Source organism: Melanerpes formicivorus, unplaced genomic scaffold (assembly GCF_026170545.1).
Source record: "Melanerpes formicivorus ecotype bairdi unplaced genomic scaffold, bMelFor1.0.p_v2 SCAF_7, whole genome shotgun sequence".
Classification (NCBI taxonomy): Eukaryota; Metazoa; Chordata; class Aves; order Piciformes; family Picidae; genus Melanerpes; species Melanerpes formicivorus.
The window spans coordinates 27,809,917-27,832,674 of record NW_027142359.1 but is presented as its reverse complement, the minus strand read 5'-3'; the positions used below and the strand labels follow the sequence as shown (position 1 = coordinate 27,832,674).

The following is a 22,758-nucleotide window of genomic DNA, read 5'->3' as shown; positions in this document are numbered from 1 at the left end:
ATTTGATCATTATGAAAACCAGTCCAGTTTCAGTGCTTAGGGAAATAAGGTGGCATTAACTCAAGATGCATTTCCTCAAGTCTTCAAGATAACTTCTAATTAGCTTGAGGTGTGACTAAAGAGGAGAGACATTTGAAATGCAGTTTTGACTGCCTTACATTTAAAAGGTCCTGTGGATGGGGCTGGCAAATCTCCACATTTCAAACTTACTTGAAACTGAGGAGAAGAGAATGATGTGCTTGTGTTAGTGCAGGAGCCTGTAAGGAACAAACTTAATGGAACATACTTTGAAGCATCAGAAACGCAGCTTTCTCTTTACAGTTGCCGTGAAGGCTCTGTGAGTGAGCAGACATGCAAGTGTATGGCTACCTTAAGCTCAGAGTATTTCTCTTCTTCTACTCAGGGTCAATTGAAAAAGGACCAGGAGTAAAACGTTTGAGTTCCCTGGATGATAAGATCCCACCCAAGTCCCCCCGTCCACGTCGGAATATCTGGTTGTCACGCAGCCAGTCGGATATCTTCTCCCGCAAGCCTTCCAGGAAGATCAACGTGCACGACCCCTACTATACGCCAAGCAAAGGGCTGGGCCGGAAAGTGAATCCCTTCAGTGCCCGGGAAGACCTCAAGGGAGGGAAGATCAAATTCTTCGACATGCCAAGCAAATCTGTGATTTCCCTCGTGTTTGACTTGCATTCTCCAGCGGCAGGCGGGGGCCTGAAAGCCAGCCAGTCCCAGTTCCGGCAGGCATATAGCACAGACTGGCAAGAGCTTTCTGTTTTTCCAGGGAGGAGATGCAGATCGCTGCCACTGTCTCCTGAACTGCCACACAAAGAGTATGGCCTGTTTGGGGGACTGTCTTCAACTATCAGCAGGTGTGACCCAACCCAGTTAAGCGCAGAGGTTCGGCAAAAACTCATGAGTAGCAGCAAATATGGTGTGTCAGAGATTCCCCCCTTTCAGGCTAAGCCTCACAGACCAGACTTCCTTCATGTAACAGGGCAAGAAGAGGATATGGACTGTTCAGATGGGCCAGTGGCCCAAGAGGAAAATGGGTTTTGCCCTGCTGAGAACATGTGTGGAGATCCAGCCTGTAATCAACCATTAGTTCTGGCCCAGCTTGAGCTGCTATCTTACAAAAAGCTCCCAGTTGAGAATTCAGTGAATTCAGAGGAACATGGCTCCTCACAAGTGTTTGCAAGTTGTCTCCCTTCAGAAGAGATGGAGGTGGAAGATAACCTACTGAAAAATACTCCACTAGAGTCTACAAAGCCTCTGTTCAGTATTAGTCCTTCCACTGAGCTGAAGAGAGAGGTGTGGCCCTTCAGGGACCAGGATGGGGACAGTCCTGCCCCATTGTCTCAGACCTCCTCCAACATCTCAGCAAGTGGCAGCACGCAGTCAACTTGTGACATATGAGGAGAGGGCTCAAACTGAATGTGTCCTTGAGGGAACAGTTGTTCCCAGTTGCTTAAACTCTGTTCTTTTCTGTAGTGCTGGGCTTTGCATTTGAAAGAGACTCAGCAGATAGTAGAAACTGGCTGTCGAGCAGATAGCTGCAGATAGCATCTGGAGAGACTGATTGCTTTAACTTTATTTCAAACTGTGCTTATTCCCTTCCCTGATTTGCATTAGGAGGGGGAACTACTCCAAGCCAGAATGGCCATGTGGGCCCCACTGTCCTTGCAAGAGGCAGCAGCCAGAGCAGGCACCATGTGAACAGTTTGACCTGGATTCCGGCATGGAGCATTTCAAGGCCTTAAGCTCCACGCTGGGTAGAAAGAGTGACCATTAGCTTTTCCCTCTTCCTCTGACTGACAGGTGCTCTAAAAACACTGCAGATTTTGCATCAGCATTCTGCAGCAGTGCCCGTGAGCTGGAGCCTGTGTTGTGGAAACAGGCACAGAGCTCTCTGAGAGCTGTGTTGAGCAGACAGGAATGCTCTCTGGTCTCAGAGCTGCTGTGAATGCTGTTGCAGCGTTACACAAGCTCTTATTCAAAAGCAGCAAAAACAAAAGCCCTCGTGCTGCTTGCAATCTGCAGGCTGAGTCACATGACAAGTACTTTGCTATTAACAAGAAGAGTCTGTTCCTTGGTGCTTCATTTTCCCTTGGGATTTGGTAATGATGTGTAATAGTTCAGTGCAGGGAAAGCACCGCTCCCGTGTACCTCAACCCAAATCTCGAGGAGGATTTGCCCATGGTACAAGGGGAGAGCCATATTCCAGGCACTGTCATTTCACTGCCAGTGAAAGTACCAGTTGTACTGAGCTTTTGGGGGGTGTAGGCTCTCATCTCTGAAGAGCTAAATGGACATCACAATCTGTGCCTGCAGAATAGTTAGTTAAATACAGTATCACTATCGCAGCTGACTATTACCACTAAGCTAGAAGGGTCACGTTCACCTCCCTTTCTGGTACAGCATCCCATCTCGTTGACATCACTGCAGTAATGGTGGCTCCTTATTTAAAACCAGAGTGCTCTGCTGAGGACAGGAACCCCCTCAGGGAGAAGCTCCCAGCGACATTGCAACCACACAAATGCCCTTGGGGATAGACATTACTCACAGAAGGGCTTTGAATTGTCAGAGTTAAGACAATTAACTTGTCCCACATTATCTTTTTCTCTGCTACAGAAATAAGCCTTTCTCCTCACTGGCTTCTCCTGACACTGCATAGGATGAGCTTTTCTCCTTTCTTTCTTTTTTCCCCCTTTCTTCCACCACCAGCAGGTAGATGTGAAAGACACAACAGCATAAACTGTAATGCTTGCTGGACCCAGCACCAGAGATCCCTGCTCTGGAATGCCATGTACTGGAAAGCTTGTTCTGTGATAACATTTGTGCAGCATCCTGCTCTTTTCCACTGTTGTTGTCCCAGCAATGTGGGATTTTTTTTTCCAGTTGTTTTTCTTTAACCTATTTTATCATTCCTGAGGTATGCATTGCATGCCTGCTGAGCAGATGGTGATGCAGTGGAATCCAGAATTTCACCCAGGTGGCCTGTTACACTATCTTCCTGCAGACTTGTAAGGATGGAAGGCAAAGCTATCCCTACTCCTTTCCTCTCTCAAAGAGAACTAAGGCTTTCTCTTTCATCCTGCTTAGCTGAGCTGCCTGTCTTTCCAGAGGTGCGGGTAACTATTCTGTGAGTGATGATTTCCTCTGGTGAAGTATGTGTTAACCTGAGCAGCAGTTGGCCCTTTGCAGTGGTTGTGAAGAATTAAATGAGAATTGAGTGTTGCTGAGTTACTTGGCACAGCCCATGCCAGATGAAGCAGCTGTTAGCAATTCAGAAGAGAAAATGCCTGTCCTTACCAAGATCACCCTTCTGGCCCACACCTCTCTGCTTCTTGAAGGTGCTGATCTGAGCAGTAGCATGTCTTGTGTGTCCTGTCTGCAGAGTGCAGAGCAGCTCCCATGGCTGGAGCAGTGTGTGTCATTTCCTTTGAGGACAGGGGAGCAGTCAGCAGCACTCAAATCATCAGCAGGTTGCCTGCCTGGTGCCTGCTTCTTTTTTCCTTCTTTTAATTTCTGATACAATTGTGATCTATCTGGAGGGAAACATCAGCACCAGCTTCTGTTGTCACAGGATGCATTCAGGTGTGTGACTTCAGACAAACAAGCAATAATAAGGAATAGTTTACTTCTGGATCACCAGGCTGTGAGGAAACTATCCAGCATCCCACCACTGCTTGCAGCCCCCCGGAGAGCACAAGCACACCTCTGGCTGCACAGTGGCTTCGTTAGCTCTGGTTGTCAGTGCTGACACCTCATCATGAAGCCTGTTGCCCTCTCTGACACTGACTGCAAAGCCTACACAGTCAGGCTTGAGGCCCCCATCACAGTGACCTCATCTGTTTTCTTACACCCCTGTCTCTTAAACTGTTTCCCTGTCCCAAATAGGTCTCTTTACAAAGCAGTATGGCTCCAGTTTTACTTTCTGAAATGCCCAGCCTAAGCACAGCCACTGGATGTGCATAGGGCACATCTATCAACTTTTCTAGCTCTTTGTACTGGGGTGGAGGTGTCAGAAACACCAAGGAACAGCAGCTCAGGCCTTTCCTGGGTTCATGATCTGCACGGGAAGAGCAGCATGTGTGTGAAACTGGAGGAAAAAGGCCGTTTAAAAATAGCTGAGTGTTTGCTAAACCCCAGCGTTTCCAAGGGCCTGGATGCAGCTGCCACTCACTACATCTCCTCCCTTTGGATGTGCAAAGCTGCATCCAGGTTGCACATAGTGACTACTCCTAGGTTTTCTGTCTGAGGGTGCTTTTCTACAGGGGGCCACTTCCTGACAGCTACTGATGAACACGAGTATGAACACGAGGTCAGTAAACTCCTTGTTTTACAGTGACGTGACAAAGTTTCGTTGTGATGGGGTTTTATCACGATTTTGGACTTAGGGGAGCAGTTCTGGCTCTGTTAAAACGCTTCCTACGCATTGCTAGGCTCCCTCGAGAGAGCAAAGATGTTTCGGAATCACTTTACGATCCACGTTGAGTCCATTGAGATGTCTGTTATAAGCTATTTTCCCTGGGGGTTGCAGGTGTCTAAAGTGCAACTCAGAGAATGCATGTGAAGTGCTGCCCCTCAAAAGCAGTGCAGACAAGGGGCTTGTAGAAGACTTAGAGCCTTGTTGGGGAGGCATCGACGTACTCTGTGTAACAGAACATTGGTATTTTTTTGCCAGTACAGCTCGAGACACTTGAATAATTCCTGTTTGCACTTAATGCTATTGTTTATATTGCATGTCACTACATTTCTATGCAAAATAACCTTTTTTTTTTGGGGGGAGGGTGGGTGTTGGGGGGTGGGGGAGGGGAGGAGGGGCAGCCAGATATTTGATTAAGTACAAAGATCTTTGCGAGATGATCTATTTTCGTATTTATGAAGGAGTTTTACGTCTTAATATTTTGCAGTCCTGTAAATAGCTCCACTTGTAATTAAAGGCTTGGGGGGAGAAGTTTGTAGCCTGTGTATCATAGTTAAGTTAACACTGCCAGGAAAGAGAAAGGAGTGGGGGGAGGGGGGGGAAAAAAAGAGATCTTTGCAAACCCAACTTTTCTAATGCTGTGGATATTTATGACTATGTAAAGAAAGCACGTCCTGTTTGTATGTTGATTGACCTTCTGACTCTCTTCTCTCTTTTGAGCTACAGAAATGGTGTATGTTTTATTGGCACTGCAATAAGAGGTAACCAAAGATGAATCCAGTTGAAATATTTTTCATAATTTGTTGGTTTGGGTTTTGTTTTGTTTTTTTTTCTTGGTCAGGTTTTGTAAACTTTCCCAAACTTGCTTTCAAAATAAAGATAAAATCGAGGCCTGAGCTCTTGTGATTAAGAGGGCAAAGCTAGGTTCAGAAAGCTGGCTCAAATGCTTAAGCTGTGGATGATTTGAGATTGTATTCCCTTTACCTGGTGCTGAATTATAAAGAGGAACTCTCATCCTAAACTTCCTCATCCTAAACATCCTTAACTTCCTCAAGCTGTGCCAGGGGAAGTTTAGGCTGGAGGTGAGGAGAAAGTTCTTCACCAAGAGAGTCGTTCGCCATTGGAATGTGCTGCCCAGGGAGGTGGTGGAGTCACCGTCCCTGGAGGTGTTCAAGAGGGGATTGGACGTGGCACTTGGTGCCATGGTCTAGTCATGGGGTCTGTGGTGACAGGTTGGACTCAATCATCTTTCAGGTCTCTTCCAACCTTAGTGATACTGTGATCCTTTCCCAGGGTTACTTCTCCCCTGCCTCTTACTGAAGCGTTACACTACTAAATCTATGAGACCGGAGGATTTCTCTGCTCTGCCTTACAGCACTCCGAGGAGTAGGCAGCAGCTTGTGACCTGCTGAGACAAGATGGCTTTTGAAAACACTCAGCCTGGGGGAGGGGAGTTTGCCATTTGTGGCTCTCTGTTCTGGCCCTACAGAACTGCTTCAGCAGCACAGCAAGCAGAGCAGTTTAGAAGGACCACATCTGGCTTTAAGTCCCACTGCAGCTCCCCTTGCTTTGAAGTCTGAAGACCTGCTGTGGCTTGCTCCTGCATGCAGTTACCCTGCACTAGAACCAACCGGCCATTTGGGAGGAGCTCTGTGTTTTTCCTCTCTCCAATAGGAGCAAAGGTCTCATCTATATATACTGTCACAAAGATTAAGGTGAAGTACAACTATGAAGTGCAACAGCTTTCCCAGGTGAGTGTTACAAACCAACCACAGTCAGTGTCTTTTTTCCTTAAACCAAACCCCCAAAACCCTACCCCCACTTTGCTTCCTGACTGCTGCAGAAATACAGGACACAGTTATGAGGGTTGGAGGAAGTTACCCTACCAGCAGTGACTGAAAGCAGTCATAAAAATGTGTGCCTTGCCTGAAGAGCTAGCCTACTTTCATCTGCATCTTCCTCCAGTGACTGTAGCATTTCCTGTGAAGCTGGTTGTATGGTCAGCAGCCTGGAGCTTTCAACTGTGTTGTTTTATAGGTTGACTTTGATCTTTAGCACATGCTCCTTTTCAAAATGTCTATCCCAGCCTCAACCATCAGGCTAAGTGGCAGCATGTATCATGGTATCAGTCAGGGTTGGAAGGGACCACAAGGATCATCTAGTTCCAACCCCCCTGCCATGGGCAGGGACACCCCACACTAGATCAGGCTGGCCAGAGCCTCATCCAACCTGGGCTTAAACACCTCTAGGGATGGGGCCTCAACCACCTCCCTGGACAACCCATTCCAGGGCTTCACCACTCTCATGGTGAAGAACTTCCTCTTCACATCCAGCCTGAATCTTCCCACCTCCAGCTTCATTCCATTAGTTAAGCTGTAGGTGTAGTAAGGACAAAGGCAAGATCTGGGAGGAGGCTGGGGCTCTAATAAGCTAAGTGGAAGCTTAGATCTGTCTCCTCTTGTTATCAAGCAATTACCCTCTTCGTCTGCAAGAAGTGAAGCCCAAGTGAAGCATCTCATCCTTCCAGAAAGAGCACCCTGTGTGAATTGTGTTGTTGTTTTGGTCTTTTCCCCCCCCAAAACCCACTTTTGAATGCAGATGACTAAACTCAAACTTGCAGCCCTGGGTGCAGTGGGAGACGTACATTTTAACTCAGTCTTCTCCACCCTCACTCCTGCCTTCACAGCCCAGCATGTTGCTAAGGAACAGAAGAAAGTCCAACTGAGAGCCATTTAATCAGTCAGAAGTTAAAATGAAAACGAGAGTAAGAAATTTACTCCCCTTCTGGTCAGTTCTTTTTGGAATAGAGAACCAAAAAACTCAAGGAGGAAAAAAACCCAAACAGTTCAGTGAGGAGTCCTCTAGCTCTATTCACTGGCCCAGGCCAACTTCATCTTCTGGCTGTGAGCTTTGGAAGATTTAGAAAACAAGCTCTTCACTATTTGCAGGGGCACTGATTTTCCACTGAGGTACAGTTTATTGTGGCAGTCTGGCAACCAGGGCCCTGCACCAGTGTCTGTGTGTTTTCCTTTGAGCATCCAGACGTAAGCCATGACATAACCAGTCATGAATGCATCGAAGCCAGCTCGGTGCGTGCCCCCCTGGGAAGGTGGATCCTGGCCTTCCTTTTCAGCAGCACATGCTGCTTCAGTCTCAGGTATGTCTGGGTGATTGGCTGAGACCTCCTGAGCGGGAACATCTGACTTCCCTTCCACTTGGTCACTGTCAGAGGCATTTCCCACAGCAGAAGGGCTCACAGCAGTGGCCACCTGGGCAGTTCCTTCTGTGCTGCTCAGATCCTCTTCCCAACGTGCCCTGGGGTCTGAGCTGACCTCCGATTCCGTGTCCATAGAGTTCTCCTCCAGTGGTGTGTCTTCACTCTTGGGTGTGATCTCTGCCATCTCCATAGCAGCTGCAGGCTCATAGCAGTTCTGTTTTCGTGGTGGACCTTCCTCCCCATTCTGGGCTAGCTCCATTTCTTTCCCAGAGCCTTCCTGTCCAACTGCCTTGGCAGGCTCTTCCACGTCCTTCCGACGCTTCCATTTCTTTTTCCGTTTCTTCCTCTTCTCCTCCCAGTGTCTGTCATCCTCATCGATTATGAGGTCAATGTTATGAGACTGGGGACACTTCACCCCTTTTGGACACCAGCCATAGGCCTGGGGAGAAAGAGAGAAATCTGTAGCCACCAGCCTCCTGCTGAGAGCAGCCAATCACCATAAGATGGAAGAGAGCTCTTCATTCCCACCTACCAAGGGCTTGTGAGCCTGTGCCAGGAGCACTGTGTCCCATTACAGCCTCACAAGCAGCAAGAAAGGCATTGACAAAACCATCAGGACACAGCAGACAACGTATGAGGAGAAGCCAAGAAAGGTAATTTTGGGCTACCCAGAGAAAACAAGACTAAGGGCATGGGGATATCTAGTTGTTGTCTGTAGGTACCTGAAACAGAGGCTATAGAGAACCATGGAATGGTTTGGGTGGGAAGGGACTGCCAAAGCTCATCTAGTCCAACCGCCCCTGCAGTGAGCAGGGACATCCCCCACTAAATCAGGTTGCTCTGAGCCTTGTTAAGCCTAACCTTGAATATCTCCAGGGATGAGACCTTAACTACCTTCCTGGGCAACCTGTTCCAGTGTTCCACCACCCTCATGGTAAAGAACTTGTTCCTAACATCCAATCTAAATCTACTCTTCTCTCATTTCAAACCGTTGCTTTTCATCCTATCACTATAGGCCTTCACAAACAGTCCCTCGCCAGCCTTCCTGAAGGCCCCCTTCAGGTACTGGAAGGTCGTTATTAGTTCTCCCTGGAGCCTTCTCTTCTCCAGGCTGAACAACCCCAGCTCCCTCAGTCTGTCCTTGCAGCAGGTATCAGTTTTGTAGCCCTCCTCTAAACCTCGCTCTTGACTGTGGTAGCAGCACCAGGACTCAAGATTCTGTGGATCACACTGTGCTAGTGCCAGGAGATGCAGACAGGCAGAGGGTTTGTTACATCAAGATATAGGGGGAGAGAAGAGGTGGCATTTCTTGCTCCAAGGACAAGCCAATCCAATGTAGAATTTATGCACTTCAAGACAACAGTGGGTGCTGTGAGTCAATACCACCCCACTGTTCCATGGCACAGAATCTCCTTCTGAATCTTCCTGTCTAATGTAGCCTGTGGAATTCACTGCCTCCAAGCAGAGCAAGTCCTTGCCCTTTCTGGCAGGAAGCCACCTAAGCCTGAAAAATCTTCCCTGTACTCTGAAGCAAGGAAGGGGAAGTTCCCAGGTGCTTTCCCAGCAGTTCCCTCTCTGGCCATGCATGGCTCTTTCCACAGAGCCAGGAAGCAAGCAGGGATTCACGTTCCTTACCGAGAATTTCTCACAGACAGGCACCTTAGTTTCCCCTCCCCCGTTGTGGCTTTCTTCTTCCAGAGAGCAGTGGCGATAGTCGATGTAACGGGACATGCTGGCAGGGTAGTTGCAGAACTCAACTGTGAGGTGCTGGCTGCTGGAGTCCTTCAGTTTGCAGTTCTCTCGCTTGCTGGAACAAACAGAAGTACACAGTTACTGCCATTGACTCACTGAAGGTACCATGGTGTGGAGCTGGTGCAAACATGCTGCTCTCCACCAAGTCTCAACTCCACTAGCTTCCCGCCCTTGAGCTCTAGCTCCAGCTCAACAGCCTGCTGGAAAGAAACTCATTCCCAGGAGACAAGCTTGGGTAAGTAGTTGCTTCTGTGCTGATTTAAAGGTTGGTTTCCCTTATGCTGATGTACAGGCAGGGAGAACAGTTGTCTCTGGTACAAATGAGAAGGGGAGATATAGTTTGATTTTGAATATTAAGGGCTCTAGCCTACCTATTAGTCTCTAATGGACAAAACAGAAGTGCTTCCAGATGAGCTATCATCCAGTAGCCACCATTGGTTGAGCCTGGTCAGTGCAGACAAGGAAACATTTTTCCATCTCATGATAATAAAACTGCTTTGTCCCAAGCCCTGGCTGAAAGGCCCCAAACCTCTGGAAGGCCCCATGTAATTAGAACTGTGGGTTAAGATAGTTAAGAGGTCACTTTAAGAAGTATTTTTATCTTGTCAAAACATTCTCATGTTTGAGAACAGCCATCTTGAATGTTTTCAGACCTGACAACGTGGCATTTCCTGATGTAAAACAGTCCCTAAAAATACCATTTCTCCTCTGCACAGAGCGTGACTGCAGTTTAATGGGGACTCAAGGGGCTGTATCGCTGCCAGGGGATTGTTTAGATTGCGGGGGTGGGTGGTGGTACAGAAGGAGGGGCCAGACTGACACATGAAGTGGACACAAGTCCTGGAACAAGAGTACAACCTTGCAAGAAAAGCAAGGGGGCATCACATGCAGGACAGAGCTGGTGAGCTTCAAGAGGTGCATGGTGCACCCACCCTTTAACTACACCACCTCTCACAAAATTGAGTTGTAACTAGCAGACCCTGCATGCACAGCCCTGCTTTCATTTGCTCTCTACGTGAGTTTCAGGAGTCTCTCTTCTGCACACATTCCTGCTGCAGCCCTGTGGCACTGCTGGACCAGGACCATGCAGCCAAGCAGTATTCAGTGTGCATCTGCGTGTTCAGTTTTTCACAGTATCACTAAGGTTGGAAGAGACTTCAAAGATCATTGAGTCCAACCTGTCACCACAGACCTCATGACTAGACCATGGCACCAAGTGCCACGTCCAATCCCCTCTTGAACACCTCCAGGGATGGTGACTTCACCACCTCCCTGGGCAGCCCCATTCCAATGACTCTTGGTTTTTAACCCCTCTTTCAGCAGCTGCTCATCAGACAGTTTAAGATGTGTTACCAAATGCATTCAGCACCCATCCTATAAACAGGAAGAGCGTGGGGCAGACATTTGCAAAGCACCTTTCTTCTCTCACTGGGATGATACAAAGACCCAGCCCCTTTGTCTGAAGGGGGCCTACAGGAAGGCTGGGGAAGGACTTCTCAGGATCTCAGGTAGTGATAGGACTAGGGGGAATGGAATGAAGCTGGAGGTGGGGAGATTTCAGGCTAGATGTGAGGAGGAGGTTCTTCATGAGAGTGGTGAAACCCTGGAATGGGTTGTCCAGGGAGGTGGTTGAGGCCCCATCCCTGGAGGTGTTTAAGCCCAGGCTGGATGAGGCTGTGGCCAGCCTGATCTAGTGTGGGGTGTCCCTGCCCATGGCAGGGGGTTTGGAACTAGCTGATCCTTGTGGTCCCTTCCAACCCTGACTGATACTATGATACTATGAAAAGCAAACAAACAAAACTCTGATGCTCCACCGCCCTTCCTCTCAGAAACTTTAAACACTGGAGTGTTGCTCACCACTTCTTGTAAGCATACTCCAAATAGGATGCTACAAAGCGGGTCTCAAACTCTGAGGCGTATTTAGTGTCGTATATTCCTGCTGGAAACATTTCCGAGAGGTCGGCGGTGAAGGTGCTGAGGCTGTCCGGGAGGTGAGCGTAGAAGCACTGGTACAGGAAGACCAGATCAATCAGGCCGTTGTGGAGAACGAGAGGCTTCTTCGCTCGTATCAGCTCCAAGAAGAAAGTCCGAACGCTCTGGCTCTGGTTCTCATTGCCCTGCAAGAAGAAGGATTAGTCAATGAGCCTTAGCACCCTAACTTGCCATCACCCCAGGAAGTCCTCAGAGCTTGCTGGAGTGGAACACTACCTATAGCCGTGACTTGCTCTGACCTAATAGAGGCAACTGGAAAAGCAACTGAAACAAATTTTGTGAGGGGTTTGGAGCACAAGCCCGATGAAGAGAGGCCGAGGGAGCTGGGGTTGCTTAGCCTGGAGAAGAGGAGGCTCAGGGGTGACCTTATTGCTGTCTGCAACTACCTGAAGGGAGGTTGTAGCCAGAAGGGGATTGGTCTCTTCTCCCAGGCAGCCAGCACCAGAACAAGAAGACACAACCTCAAGCTGTGCCAGGGGAGGTTTAGGCTGGATGCTAGGAAGAAGTTCTTCATAGAGTTATTGGCAATTGGAATGTGCTGCCCAGGGAGGTGGTGGAGTAAGCATCACTGGAGGAGTTTAGGAAGAGACTGTATGGGGCACTTAGTGCCATGGTTTAGTTGATTAGATGGTGTTGGATGATAGGTTGGACTCAATCTCAAAGGTCTCTTCCAACCTGGTTAATTCTATTCAATTCAAATGGCAGCCCAGATATACAACAGCAGGGAGGTGAAAGAGAGAAGCCTGTACTCAAGACCCCTACGTGAACCCATCTTCACTCAGCAACTATGCGAGGGAGAGCCAAAACAGGGGGAAGCCAACCTCCTGGGGCCTGGAGGAAAGCAAGCCCAGGTGTCCCAAGGAGAGTTGTTGTGTACCTTGTCATTGCCCTTGTGGTAAGGGATCCCCTGTGAGTACTGCTTGTTGAAGTCAAAGCCGTGCTGCACCAGGAACTGCACCGACTGGGGCTCGACAATGTAATCCTCCATGCAGAGCAGCGTCAGGTTGTAGATCTGGCAGAGGTATGCGTTCTCTGACTGCAGAGAGAGCGTGCAAAACCATAAAGGGGTACCTGCCACGGGGAGCTGCTGACAAAGCCAGGGACAATTCCAGGGAGCTGGAATTGGTCGATTGCCAGCGCTCGCTCAGAAAGTGGAGCACGATCAAACGGCCGTGGTGGGGCCAGGCACGTACCTTCTCTGGTTGCTGCTTGAAACACGCGACGCCAAGGGACAGGATGGAGCGGGTCCTGGCCGCGCTGCAGACAGCCTTATACCGCTCCTCGATGCACCTGCGCGGCATGCGAACGGGCGCTGACGGCTGCCCCCCGTCCCGTCCCATCGGCCCCTCCGGAGGGCACAGTTACACCCGCAGCGAGATGGTGAACCGCCCAACCGATACCGGAGGCACGCGCTTCGGAGCACCTGCAGCCGTTAATTCCGGCTGAATGACAGCCCCCCCGAACCACCCCCACACACCCCGGGGCACTCACGGGCTCAACAGCAACTTCCTGGCGCCAAGACCGCTCAGCTCCTGCGGGGAGACACCAGTTAGCGGCCCCGCGGGCCCAACCGCGCTACCGATCACCGTCGCCACCGTCCCTCCACCCGCCTTACCGTATCCACAGCGACGAAGGTGGCGGTGCGCAGCGCCAGCAGCATGGAGGGCCACAGCTCGGTGAAGTTGTCGCTCTGCACGTCCACCACCGGAACCCGCCACCGCGCCATGGCCGCCCCCACGTCCCACGCCGCTCCCGGGGCCTCCGCTGGAGTGGCCGCCCGTTGCCGCCGATTGCCCTGCTCCCCGCGGCGCCGCCTGCCTACCTGGGCGGCCCGGTTCCTGTCAGCCAACGACGGGGCCTTTTACCTTTCTCCAAAACCCGCTTTCAACGCAAATTCCGGTTGTAGTAAACAGGCGATCAGCTCGGGCAGTCCCTCAGCGCGGCCGCTCGGGCCGGCGGGGGGAAGGGGTGGGCGCAGCGCTGATTGGCCCTGGTGCGCCGGGAGATCCCGCCCCTTCCCCCGGGAAGCCGGAGGACAGGAGGGCACGGGCCCGCGCTCTCGGTCCTCGATCCGATTGGCTCAGGCGCGGAAGACGGGCGTGGCCGCCCGCTCTGATTTGTCGCTGCGAGGGGGCGGAGTGCTAGGAGGAAAACACTTTCCCGGGAAAGCTTCACGCGCTGCGGCGTTGTTTCCGTCGCTCCCAGCCCGTCGCCCCGCCGGGGAGGAGCCCGGCCATGAGCAAACTCCGGGCAGCAGCTGCCGGGGGTCTCCGGCGAAGCGGCAGGAGAGCGGCATCGCCTGCGGGGAAGAGCAGGAAGGGTGCGTTGCTCCGCGGAGGTAATGCGGTAGCGGGGGGCTAAAGGGAGCGTGGAATGCCTTTTTCCGTAAACGGGACCGCCAGTCTGGGCAGCTGCCGGGCTCTGAGCGTGTACTGCACTTCCAGCAGGGGCTCCGGCTTCAGCGCCTGCCCCACCTCCCGCCCAGCATCTCTTCAGCGACCCGGCTGAGATCCAGGCCCTGCGCGGAAACCTGCTTGCTTGGTATGACAAATGTAAGCGAGACCTTCCTTGGAGGACACTGGTAAGGAGGAGCGTCGAGGGGCAGGAGTGCCGTGGCGGGGAACTAGCCCATCTGCCATAACGGAGAGGTGCTGAGGTGGCCACGCTGCCTTTCACTAGGTGATGCTCCTGGCTGCATGGAAGTGAAAGACAGTGTTGGAAGTGTGCTAACAGCTAGTTCTGGCAGTTCTGTGGTGGGTGTTCTGTAGCCAGTCCCTAGATGCCAGAAGTAAAGCAGGGTGTGGCGTGAAACCAAACTTTTCAGACAGCCTCCAACTTTTCTTTGGTAACCTTAATCCAGTTGTCTGCAAACCTGCTTTGTTCCTGCCTCTGGGGTAACCTGCAGCAGTGAGTGCTGCATAGAGAAGGTTTTCCATCTATTTGTTTTCAGCCAGCCAAGTGTTTTTATTAGAGCTCCTGCCTGCTCTGTGCTCAGCCTGGCAACAAGTGGCTGAAGGGTGGTTGGTGTGCTGGGGATGAACAGCAGCTTTAGAGCAACATCTGTCTGAATGGTGCTGGGAACTGCATGGCCCTTCTGTGGGATTTACAGATATCTATGCTGCTTTGCAGAGGGGCTCAGGTCTGGGTCAGCTTTTCTGGTGGATCTTTGAACTTTTAAAGTGAACTCTTGCTGTGAGATGTTTCATCATGGGGAAGGTGCTTTGGCTGTCACTTGATTAACTCAAACCTTCTCAGCACTTGAGAGGAATATTTGTTTTGCAGCATCAAAGCACACCACAAGTAATTTTGTCTTCTATAAAGGGCTCCTCTGCAATGGGGTCTTTTTTCACCTTGTTTCTCACACTCTGTCTTATTTCCCTTTCAGGCAGCTACTGAGCCAGATGCTGACAGACGGGGGTATGCAGGTGAGGAGCAGGGACTCTGCCCTAGTGAGCATGGACTGTGTTTTGCTCTTTGACACAGTTGTAGGGCCTTGTGAGGAAATATGGCTTTGGTTGCCATCCTTGAAACAAGCTGCCTGGAATGGCCACAAACACCATAAATCCCCATTGCATGGCACTGGGGGGGTTGGAGAGCCCACTATGGGCCTGAAGGAGCTGTGTGGAGCAGCGTGTGAGGAAGATGAGGGATGGGAAGGAGCATGGATTAGATGCTAGTGTGGCACTCATAGCGAGTGCTAACGTAGTGGGGATGGCACTTGTGCCTCTCTTCTGATCCCTGTCTTGCTCCTTGCAGTGTGGGTGTCTGAGATCATGCTCCAGCAGACGCAGGTGGCTACAGTGATTGACTACTACAATCGCTGGATGCAGGTGAGTGTTCCTCATGGAGTCCTGTGCCCACAGACTTCCCATTTTGGAGACCTTGTCCACTGCTTGTAGCAGATCCCCAGTTGCAGAGCACAGCTCTGCTTGTCCCTGACTTGTCCCCTTCTCTCTGTACTACAGAAGTGGCCGACGCTGCAGGCTTTGGCTCAGGCATCCCTGGAGGTGAGCACTGCTGGAGCTGGGTGCTCTCCCTGATCTCTGGCTCTTCATCTAACACTGTGCCATGTCTCTTGGAGCAGGAGGTGAATGAGCTGTGGGCAGGACTTGGCTACTACTCAAGAGGGAAGCGTCTGCAGGAGGCAGCAAAGAAGGTGCCCTGGTGCTGGATCGGGGCGGGGAGCATTCCCAAAGCCCTCTGCAGCCTGGGGCTTGGTGCTGACTCGTATCTGCCCTGCCTCACTGAGGCATGAGGCTATAGAGGCTGAGATCCTATCCTACCATGGGTAAAATGGTTTGCATGCATGCTCCCCAGCTGTTCTTCTGACCTTGTGCACCTCTGCCAGGTGGTGTCAGAACTGGATGGCCGGATGCCCAGGACAGCTGAGCTCCTGCAAAAGCTGCTGCCAGGTGTGGGCCGATACACAGCAGGAGCAATAGCATCTATCTCATATGGGCAGGTGAGAGCTGGGCATTGGTCAACATATCTTCCTTCTCTGCCACCCAACCCTCCTCCTGGAAGGGCCCTGCTGCTGGGTCTCACAAACCAGGGTCTCCCTAAGGCCGTGCTTGGCTCTGGTTCTCCCCTGCTTTGGATCTCACCCATTGCCCAGCTTCACCTGTGGGGCAGGCTCATGTGTCTCTTGCTCTCTGTCCTGCCTTGTGGGGAGCACAGACATATCCCAGCAAAGTAACCCCAGCTCCTGGTCCCAGGCTACTGGCGTCGTGGATGGGAACGTGATCCGGGTCCTGTGCCGCCTGCGGTGCATTGGTGCTGACTCCAGCAGCCCAGCTGTCACTGACTGGCTCTGGTAAGGGGCATGCTCCATACCCACTCTGAGCTACAGCGATTGTGGCTGTGCTTGTTGGTGGCTGAGGGCAGGAGGATCTGGGAGCTGCGGGGAGCTGAGCCTGTGAAGGAAGAGAGGTGTGGGATGTGGGAGCTCTTGGGATGTTGGTGCTGCTGGGAGTGAAAGGAGCCAGGTTACCTCTGCCTACCTAGGAGCATTTCCCTCTCAAGCAGGAGGGGGGCATGGGTCCTGGGGCCCTCTCTGCACAAACCCTGGTGCCACTCACTACTATTTTTCCCAGGGACATGGCCAATGCTGTGGTCGACAGGAGCCGCCCAGGGGATTTTAACCAAGCCCTGATGGAGCTGGGAGCAACTGTGTGTGTGCCCAAGGCCCCGCTGTGCGGGGAGTGCCCCGTGAAGAAGCAATGCCGAGCACGACACAGGGTAGGTATGACCCCAAAAGTCTGTCTCCAAGGGCTTGCAGTGTGTGGGGACAAGGCAGGCTGGTGGATAAGCCTCTCCTCATTTCTGTCTCCCTTGTAGGTGGAGAAGGAGCTGGCCCTTGCCTCTCAGAAACTGCTTGGAAAACCCACCCCGGTGCCTGATGTTGAGGACTGTGGTAAGTGCATGGGGAGATCCCTGTTGCAGCTCTGGTTTTGAACCCCGCAGCAACTGTGACATTGGTGTTTGCAGGCGTTGGGGATTGTCCCCTGTGCCCCCCAGCTGCAGAGCCTTGGGACAGCAGCCTGGGCGTGACCAACTTCCCCCGGAAAGCAGCGAAGAAGCAGCCGCGGGCAGCACGAACGGCTACGTGTGTGCTGCAGCGGAGGGGCTGCCACGGGGCCCCCGAGTACCTCATCGTGCAGAGACCCAGCTCAGGTAATGGGGCTGGGCTCGAGGGGGCAGAGGCACTGCACAGCCCCTTCCCACTACGTGAGGGATGAAGCAGCCTATGGAGAGGGATGCACTGGTGACACTTGCTGCTGGGGTGGGGAAAGGAGCCCCTTGGAGCTGTGATTAGGTTTAGTGTCTCCAGATGTGCCCCTTAGCAGCTTTTCCATTGTGCCTTTGCCCCAGGTCTCCTGGCTGGGTTATGGGAGTTCCCAAGTCTCCCAGTGGCTCAGGATCTGCAGGAGGAGAAGCAGAGGGAGGTGCTGGCAGATCATCTCCAGGCCTGGATGGGGCAGCCTGTGGCAGCTGGAGGCCTGCAGTTTATTGGAGAGGTGAGCCTGAAGCTGGTGGGATGCAGTATGAGCCCCCTGTGCTCAGCTACAGGGTATGTAATGCAGGGGGAGGAAGGTTCCCTTCCCTGCTGTCTCCTCTCCCAAGCCCTGAGCCACTTCTCAGAGCCCTGGCAGACTCAATGCACTTGTGGTGCTACCCTTTTCATGTCTTCCCATCCCTTCACAGGTTGTCCACATCTTCTCTCACATCCACCAGACATATGTGGTCTACTCCCTGCCCCTGGACGGGGATGTGACCCTGGACCCTTCCTCACCCCAGTCCCGCTGGGTGACAGAGGAGGAGTTCCATGCCTCTGCTGTTTCTACAGCCATGAAGAAGGTACTGGTGGTACCTGGGCCTTTCTCCCCTTCCTTTTATCTTTCTGGGTTCCTGGGAAAGCCTTTGGCATTTCCCCAACCTTTGTGAGCCATCCCAGCTTCAGGAAGCTGCTGCTCAGTTCTGGGCTCTCTTGTGCTTCCATCAGGTGTTGAAAGCATATGAAAAGCAGCGAGGGAAGGAGAGCAACCCCAGCATGGTAAGCATTGCTAGAGACTGCATGGGGCCCCAGGAGGTGCTTGCTGGTGCTATAGGGTCAGCCTTTGGTGTGTGATGCTGAACCCCCTTGGGGTTTGAAGTTGGGCAGGGAGCATCCCCAGCCTGGGGCAGGGCTGTGTCTGGGGGATTTTCCTGGCATTGCCTTTGGATGTCCCCTGTACTGGGGGCCCATTCCTCCATCAGGGATTTCTAGAGGCTGTGAGGGCCATTGAGGTTTGGCTTAGCCCTGCTGCATGTCCTCTGCAGGGCCCCAAGAGGAAGCGGGGGACAAAAATGCAGAGAGCAAGCAGCACCAGTCCTGGGACACAGCTCTCCCTCCATGCCTTCCTTCGGGCACCAACTGCTCTATGATGGCACCTTCCACCTATGAGACCACCAGAGACCCATGCTGTGGTGAGTCCTGCCTGCAGTGTGAGGATGGTGTCCCACATACTGCTGTTAGCCCAGTACCTGGCCCTGCTACGGTCTCCTGCTCCTCACAGACCCCACCAGCTCCCCTGTGGGAGTTGCACCCTGATGTGGTCATTATGATCCTAGGAGTGACCTGTGGCCAGGCTTGCCCCCTCCCTGCTGGGCTGGAGTATGCTTGGGGTCATTCATCCCTGTGCAGCTGCCACCCCAGCACTGCAGGCTCACAGCAGCTGAGGTTTCTCCCTAGCAGGGAGGGAGGCTGTGCCCTCCTCACTCCTGCAGTGCTGTCCCTAGCTGCCAGCCTGCACCTCGCCTGCCAGCCAGCAACTGTAGATGCTGCTGTGGCTTTCCTGACCAACAGCCCTTTTTATAGACTTGTTTTTACTCAACCTGAGCCACAGGCTTTCTAATAATAAATTTCCTGAAGCATGTGGGTGTTTAAGTGGCTTTCTGCCTCTGCTGCACTGTGCAAAGCTGTGGGTGTCACGCAGGCTGTGCTGGAATGTGAAGATGGCTGTCAGGTTCTCTATGTCTGGGCTGGGAACAGCAGGGATTTCTTCAGTAATGCAGCAGTGAGCCCCTTGGCTGACTGCTAATGGCTGGTGACCCAAAATAAATCCCAGAGCCCTTCTCCTGTGGGAGCAGGCATTACCTTTCAGAAGCTGCTCCTTCATGAGCCCGAGCAACCATTCCTCAGGCTTTTTGCAGGGCTCTCTATCCCCTTTTTGGTGTCCTCCCTCAGGCTGTTTGTCACTGTTCATACTGTGGCTTTTCCTGACAGTGATGCACAGCAGCACCCTTGCAAAGGTGCAAGCCCAGGGGCTGGCAGGAACAGAGGCCAGTCCTGGTGGGTGACGGGGGGTGCTCAGGGGACAAGTGGCCTGAATTTAGGGAGTGCAGGATGGGCACAGCCTGCCTCCAGGGGCCAAAAGAGTCCTTTCCGCCTCACCTGGCACTCAACACATCTTAAATGGGAGGAGAAAGAAACCAGAGCAGTGCCTGCCAGTTAATTCTTTAATTGAGAAGAGCAGGAGGCCATTGCTGGAGGACTGCCTGTGTTCTGGCTGTTAACTGTTGACAAACAAACCTGTTATGGCCCCCAGGTAGTCCACACCCCTCATCCCCTTGTGTCTGGGGGTGTTGCTGTGCCAGCAGCATTCATAGCCATGCTGAGACACAAGCTTCTTTAAATTGCCATAAAATTAAGGCAGGAAGTTTTTTTTCATGAGAGGCCAATGTATTCTGGAACCCAAGGAGCCCGAGGGATGCTCAGAGCTCCACTGGACTTGCCCCTAAGCAACTTGCCCCCACGTTGTGTTGGCTGTGGTTTGACTTGGAGAACTCCCTTGGTCCCTGCCCACCTTGGCCACAGGCAGCAGTGTCTTTGGTCCAGCTCTGGGCAGAGAGGATAGGGAGCTGAGGGAGGAGAATTGCAGTGCTGCCACTACTGCTGCTGGTCCATATAGACCTGCACAGCTTTCCACAGTGCCTGTATGTTGCCTTCCCCAAAGCCTGGTGCTCCCCGACGGTCAATAAGCTCCAGAAAGAAGGTCTCCTCGGAGAAGATGGGATGGGTGAAGATCTGCATTAAATACTCCTGGGAAGGGCTCTCTGCAGCACCTACACCTAGTTGCTCCTTGTCCCTGGACATTGTGGTGTCCAGCAGAATGCCAAGCTCTGCCAGTGTTTGTGGGTCCTGCCCAGCCCCCCGAATCTCCTCCGCTTTGCTCCCCTGGTTATAATAGGTGGCAGGGGGTGTGAAGAACCGTACACCCTGCTCTTGCAAAGCCCTGGTCGTGGTGATAATATCAGTGGTGTGGAGGCCAACGTGCTGGATCCCAGCCCCACCGTGCTGCTCTAGAAAGGTATCGACCTGGTTGGAGCCATCCTTCGAGAGAGACTCAGCAAAGATGAGCTTGCAGCCATGTAGTGGGGTGCCCTGGGCACTCTGCAGTGCAAGGAGCAGCATGCCCACTCCCTGCCCTTCAAGCACATACCCTTCAGCTGGCCTTTCCTGTGGGTTGAGCAAGAAGCGGTGGAAGCCAAAGCAGCGCTGGTACCAGTCCAGAGCTCCCCGGGCACCGCCCCGTGGGCATACATAAGTGATGTGGTCGAAGTGGGTGATCTTGATCCTGTCCTTTGTGGCTGAGGAAGCTCTGGGAATGGGTTGGAAGCCAGGCAGGAAGGGTCCCTGGTAGCGAGATCTGTCCAAAAGGGTATGGCTTATATTGCCCACAACAGAGCTTGCCACCCCATAGGTGACAGAGCCACCATGATCCCTCACTTCAGTGGGGGGCACCAGCAGAGAGCATCCCTGGCTCTGCAGCCACTTGCAGAGCTGTGGTACATCATCCACTTCAAAGCAGACGTTGGAGGCTGTGCCCAAAGTGGGCCGGGGGTCAACATCATAGAGGAAATCGGGAGAGGAGCTGTGGGTGGGCTCCGGTGCCAGGCGCTCGTTGAGGAGGAAGACAGCAGCTCCCCGTTGGAGGGCCAGCTGCCGGACCCGCGCCGTCTCCCGCACAGCCACCGGCTGGAAGCGAAAGGTTTTGGCCAGGTCCTGGGCCCATCCCTGCCTGTAGGGCACGTGGAGGGAGATGAAGCAGAGGCGGCTCAGTGAGGCTGCCATGGCTGGGCAGGCTGTGGGGAGGACACATGGCATCAGAGGGGTCTTGCTGGTGCCAGGAGGGAGCTGTTCTTCCACCTCGCACAGAGCCCAAGTGGAGCTGCATGTGCAGATGCATTCACAGGTAAATTTACACCCCTTAACTGTCTGTATTTCAAATAAGCAGGTCTCACCAGTATATGCTGCGTGGTGATCAGCAGCAAAGACCTACCCAAAGAGGCTGAGCTGTCCTGCCACCCCTTCACTATGCTGTTCTGCCCTGTGCCTGTGCTTGCAGAGGAGGCATGCCCTTGGCCTTGGCTGCAGACCAGCAGATGCCCTCTGAAGCTGTGTCCTTCAGGGGTGCTGTAGGGAGGTTCGTGGGGAATCTGGGTGAGGGAGGTGTGCCATGTATGTTACCAAAGCTATGGGGACAAGTACTGTGAGAGAGGGGAATGTTCTATACTAGTAAGGAGGACTGTGGAGGTTGGACTGGTAACCATGGAGCAATGCACAGCTTACAGCTAACAGGCTCCTCTGCTGTCTCAGCACTGCTCCGTCCCACAAATGGTGGGGGATAGCAGTTGGGTCACGGGCAGCCTGATGTGCCCTTCTCATTACAAGGACAGCATGGAAATGCCATGCTTCCTGCAGCTGGCAGTGACCTTGCCCTAACGACACAGAAGGTGAAATCTGGAGGATATTGCAGGAAAAGTGACCTCTGTCCCTGCCCAAATACCGATCATCCTCCCCCGGGGTGAGAAAGATCTAGCCAAAAACCCTCTTGGCCTTACTTCTCGAAGTGCATCCCAAGGACTTTTCCTGACCCTGTGCCAAACAGCTCTCCTGGCCAGACCCCACAGAGGTGCCCTGGGGTGTGTAGGGGGGGGGCGCCTGCTTAATTCTCCCTCCCACTTGCCCCCCAGAAAAAGGCCTTTGCCTGAGCATTCGCTGCGCAGGCAGGGCACGGGGGTCTGCCAAGCTCAGCGGGGGCAGGCTGTACTGCACCCTCTGCCTGCGGTGGGGGAGTAGGGGACCCAGCGGTACACCGGTGAGGCTTTCAGCTGCTCCGCGCCAGGCAGGGGAGGGGAAGCCCCTTGCTGGAGTGGAGTCCTTGCTGCTGTGAGCACATGGGCAGGGAACACGGCACTCCGCCGCTCCTTTCGCTTCCTCCTTCCCGGTCAGGGACCGTTCTGCTCCCGCCCGCCTCTCTCAGCCACACCGCCCAGTCACCCCCCCGCCCTGCCACCGCTCCGCCACCCCCCGGGCCCCTGGGGGCCTGCACGGCCCTGGCTCGCTCTCGGCTCACCGGGGTCAAGGCTGCGGGCGAAGGGGATGCCGGACAGGGGCTGTCCCTGCAGAGGCGGTTCAGTTTGCTCCTCCCCTACATGCGACAGGCTATGGCAGGACTGGGAAGGGGCTGGCAGTACCAGTGAGCTGCAAGCCAACCTGCCCGACCGCGGGGGAGCCTCGCCGCTGGGGGGCGCCGTCCTGGGGCAGGGGCAGGGCTGGCACAGGCGATGTGGGACCTGCCTCAGCACGTTTAAAGCCAGGGACAAGCAGGTGGCAGATGCCGTGGGCATCAAGGAATTCTTCGGACTCCGGAGGTGCCGGCCAGGCTTTGCAGGACAAAAAGCTGCCCAGGCTGGTAACGGCAGGCACCATGGCTGCCGGCTCGGGAATGAGCAAAGGGAAGAGATGAACCAGCTGCCAGGCGGTAGCTGGGAGTCCAGTGGGAATAGCGATGAAATGGCTCAAATCCATGCTGGGTCGTTCCCT

The 22,758-nt window shown here is 53.1% G+C and overlaps 4 protein-coding genes across 10 annotated transcripts in view; 2 read left to right on the top strand and 2 right to left on the bottom strand.

Annotated features, from left to right (window-relative positions):
• The window catches only part of TESK2 (testis associated actin remodelling kinase 2), a 100,114-nt gene extending 95,319 nt beyond the window's left edge, over nt 1-4,795 (top strand). The window contains exon 11 of the mRNA XM_068141599.1: nt 404-4,795. Within this exon, the coding sequence (XP_067997700.1) occupies nt 404-1,416 (1,013 nt within the window). The 3' untranslated portion in view covers nt 1,417-4,795. The remainder of the gene's footprint in view (nt 1-403) is intronic.
• A 2,345-nt stretch (nt 4,796-7,140) lies between these two features.
• TOE1 (target of EGR1, exonuclease) lies at nt 7,141-13,368 on the bottom strand. Its single transcript, XM_068141600.1, has 7 exons — nt 13,006-13,368; nt 12,882-12,922; nt 12,584-12,680; nt 12,268-12,426; nt 11,256-11,515; nt 9,282-9,453; nt 7,141-8,085 (listed from the first exon to the last, which is right to left on the bottom strand). The coding sequence occupies exons 1-7, from the start codon at nt 13,114-13,116 to the stop codon at nt 7,297-7,299; spliced, it is 1,629 nt and encodes a 542-aa protein (XP_067997701.1). The 5' UTR covers nt 13,117-13,368; the 3' UTR covers nt 7,141-7,296.
• Nucleotides 13,369-13,551: 183 nt separating this feature from the next.
• On the top strand, nt 13,552-18,794 carry MUTYH (mutY DNA glycosylase). 6 transcript variants are annotated; one of them, XM_068141602.1, is made up of 16 exons: nt 13,552-13,728; nt 13,835-13,971; nt 14,776-14,815; nt 15,147-15,220; nt 15,356-15,397; nt 15,475-15,546; nt 15,739-15,852; nt 16,106-16,203; nt 16,484-16,628; nt 16,728-16,803; nt 16,878-17,063; nt 17,262-17,407; nt 17,595-17,747; nt 17,893-17,943; nt 18,210-18,356; nt 18,501-18,794. In XM_068141602.1, the coding sequence occupies exons 1-15, from the start codon at nt 13,626-13,628 to the stop codon at nt 18,312-18,314; spliced, it is 1,542 nt and encodes a 513-aa protein (XP_067997703.1). In that variant the 5' UTR covers nt 13,552-13,625; the 3' UTR covers nt 18,315-18,356; nt 18,501-18,794. The 6 variants fall into 6 exon arrangements, with proteins under 6 accessions (XP_067997703.1, XP_067997705.1, XP_067997704.1 ...); XM_068141604.1 differs by having other exon boundaries at nt 13,552-13,710; nt 13,838-13,971; nt 18,210-18,794; XM_068141603.1 differs by having other exon boundaries at nt 13,552-13,710; nt 18,210-18,794.
• Nucleotides 18,795-19,381: 587 nt separating this feature from the next.
• On the bottom strand, nt 19,382-22,356 carry HPDL (4-hydroxyphenylpyruvate dioxygenase like). Of its 2 annotated transcripts, none has more exons than XM_068140526.1 (2): nt 22,289-22,356; nt 19,382-21,100 (listed from the first exon to the last, which is right to left on the bottom strand). In XM_068140526.1, the coding sequence occupies exon 2, from the start codon at nt 21,034-21,036 to the stop codon at nt 19,819-19,821; it is 1,218 nt and encodes a 405-aa protein (XP_067996627.1). In that variant the 5' UTR covers nt 21,037-21,100; nt 22,289-22,356; the 3' UTR covers nt 19,382-19,818. The 2 variants fall into 2 exon arrangements, with proteins under 2 accessions (XP_067996627.1, XP_067996628.1); XM_068140527.1 differs by having other exon boundaries at nt 19,382-21,014; nt 22,289-22,350.
• Between the last annotated feature and the right edge of the window lie 402 nt (nt 22,357-22,758).

Coding starts and splice junctions, on each gene's coding strand:
- TOE1 (XM_068141600.1), bottom strand. CDS start 13,116: ATGGCGCGGTGGCGGGTTCCGGTGGTGGACGTGCAGAGCGACAACTTC. Junction 12,923..13,005: donor CCTTCGTCGCTGTGGATACG/GTAAGGCGGGTG, acceptor GTCTCCCCGCAG/GAGCTGAGCGGTCTTGGCGC. Junction 12,427..12,583: donor TCAAGCAGCAACCAGAGAAG/GTACGTGCCTGG, acceptor CTCTCTCTGCAG/TCAGAGAACGCATACCTCTG.
- MUTYH (XM_068141602.1), top strand. CDS start 13,626: ATGAGCAAACTCCGGGCAGCAGCTGCCGGGGGTCTCCGGCGAAGCGGC. Junction 13,729..13,834: donor GGGTGCGTTGCTCCGCGGAG/GTAATGCGGTAG, acceptor CTGCACTTCCAG/CAGGGGCTCCGGCTTCAGCG. Junction 17,748..17,892: donor TTTCTACAGCCATGAAGAAG/GTACTGGTGGTA, acceptor TGCTTCCATCAG/GTGTTGAAAGCATATGAAAA.
- HPDL (XM_068140526.1), bottom strand. CDS start 21,036: ATGCCATGTGTCCTCCCCACAGCCTGCCCAGCCATGGCAGCCTCACTG.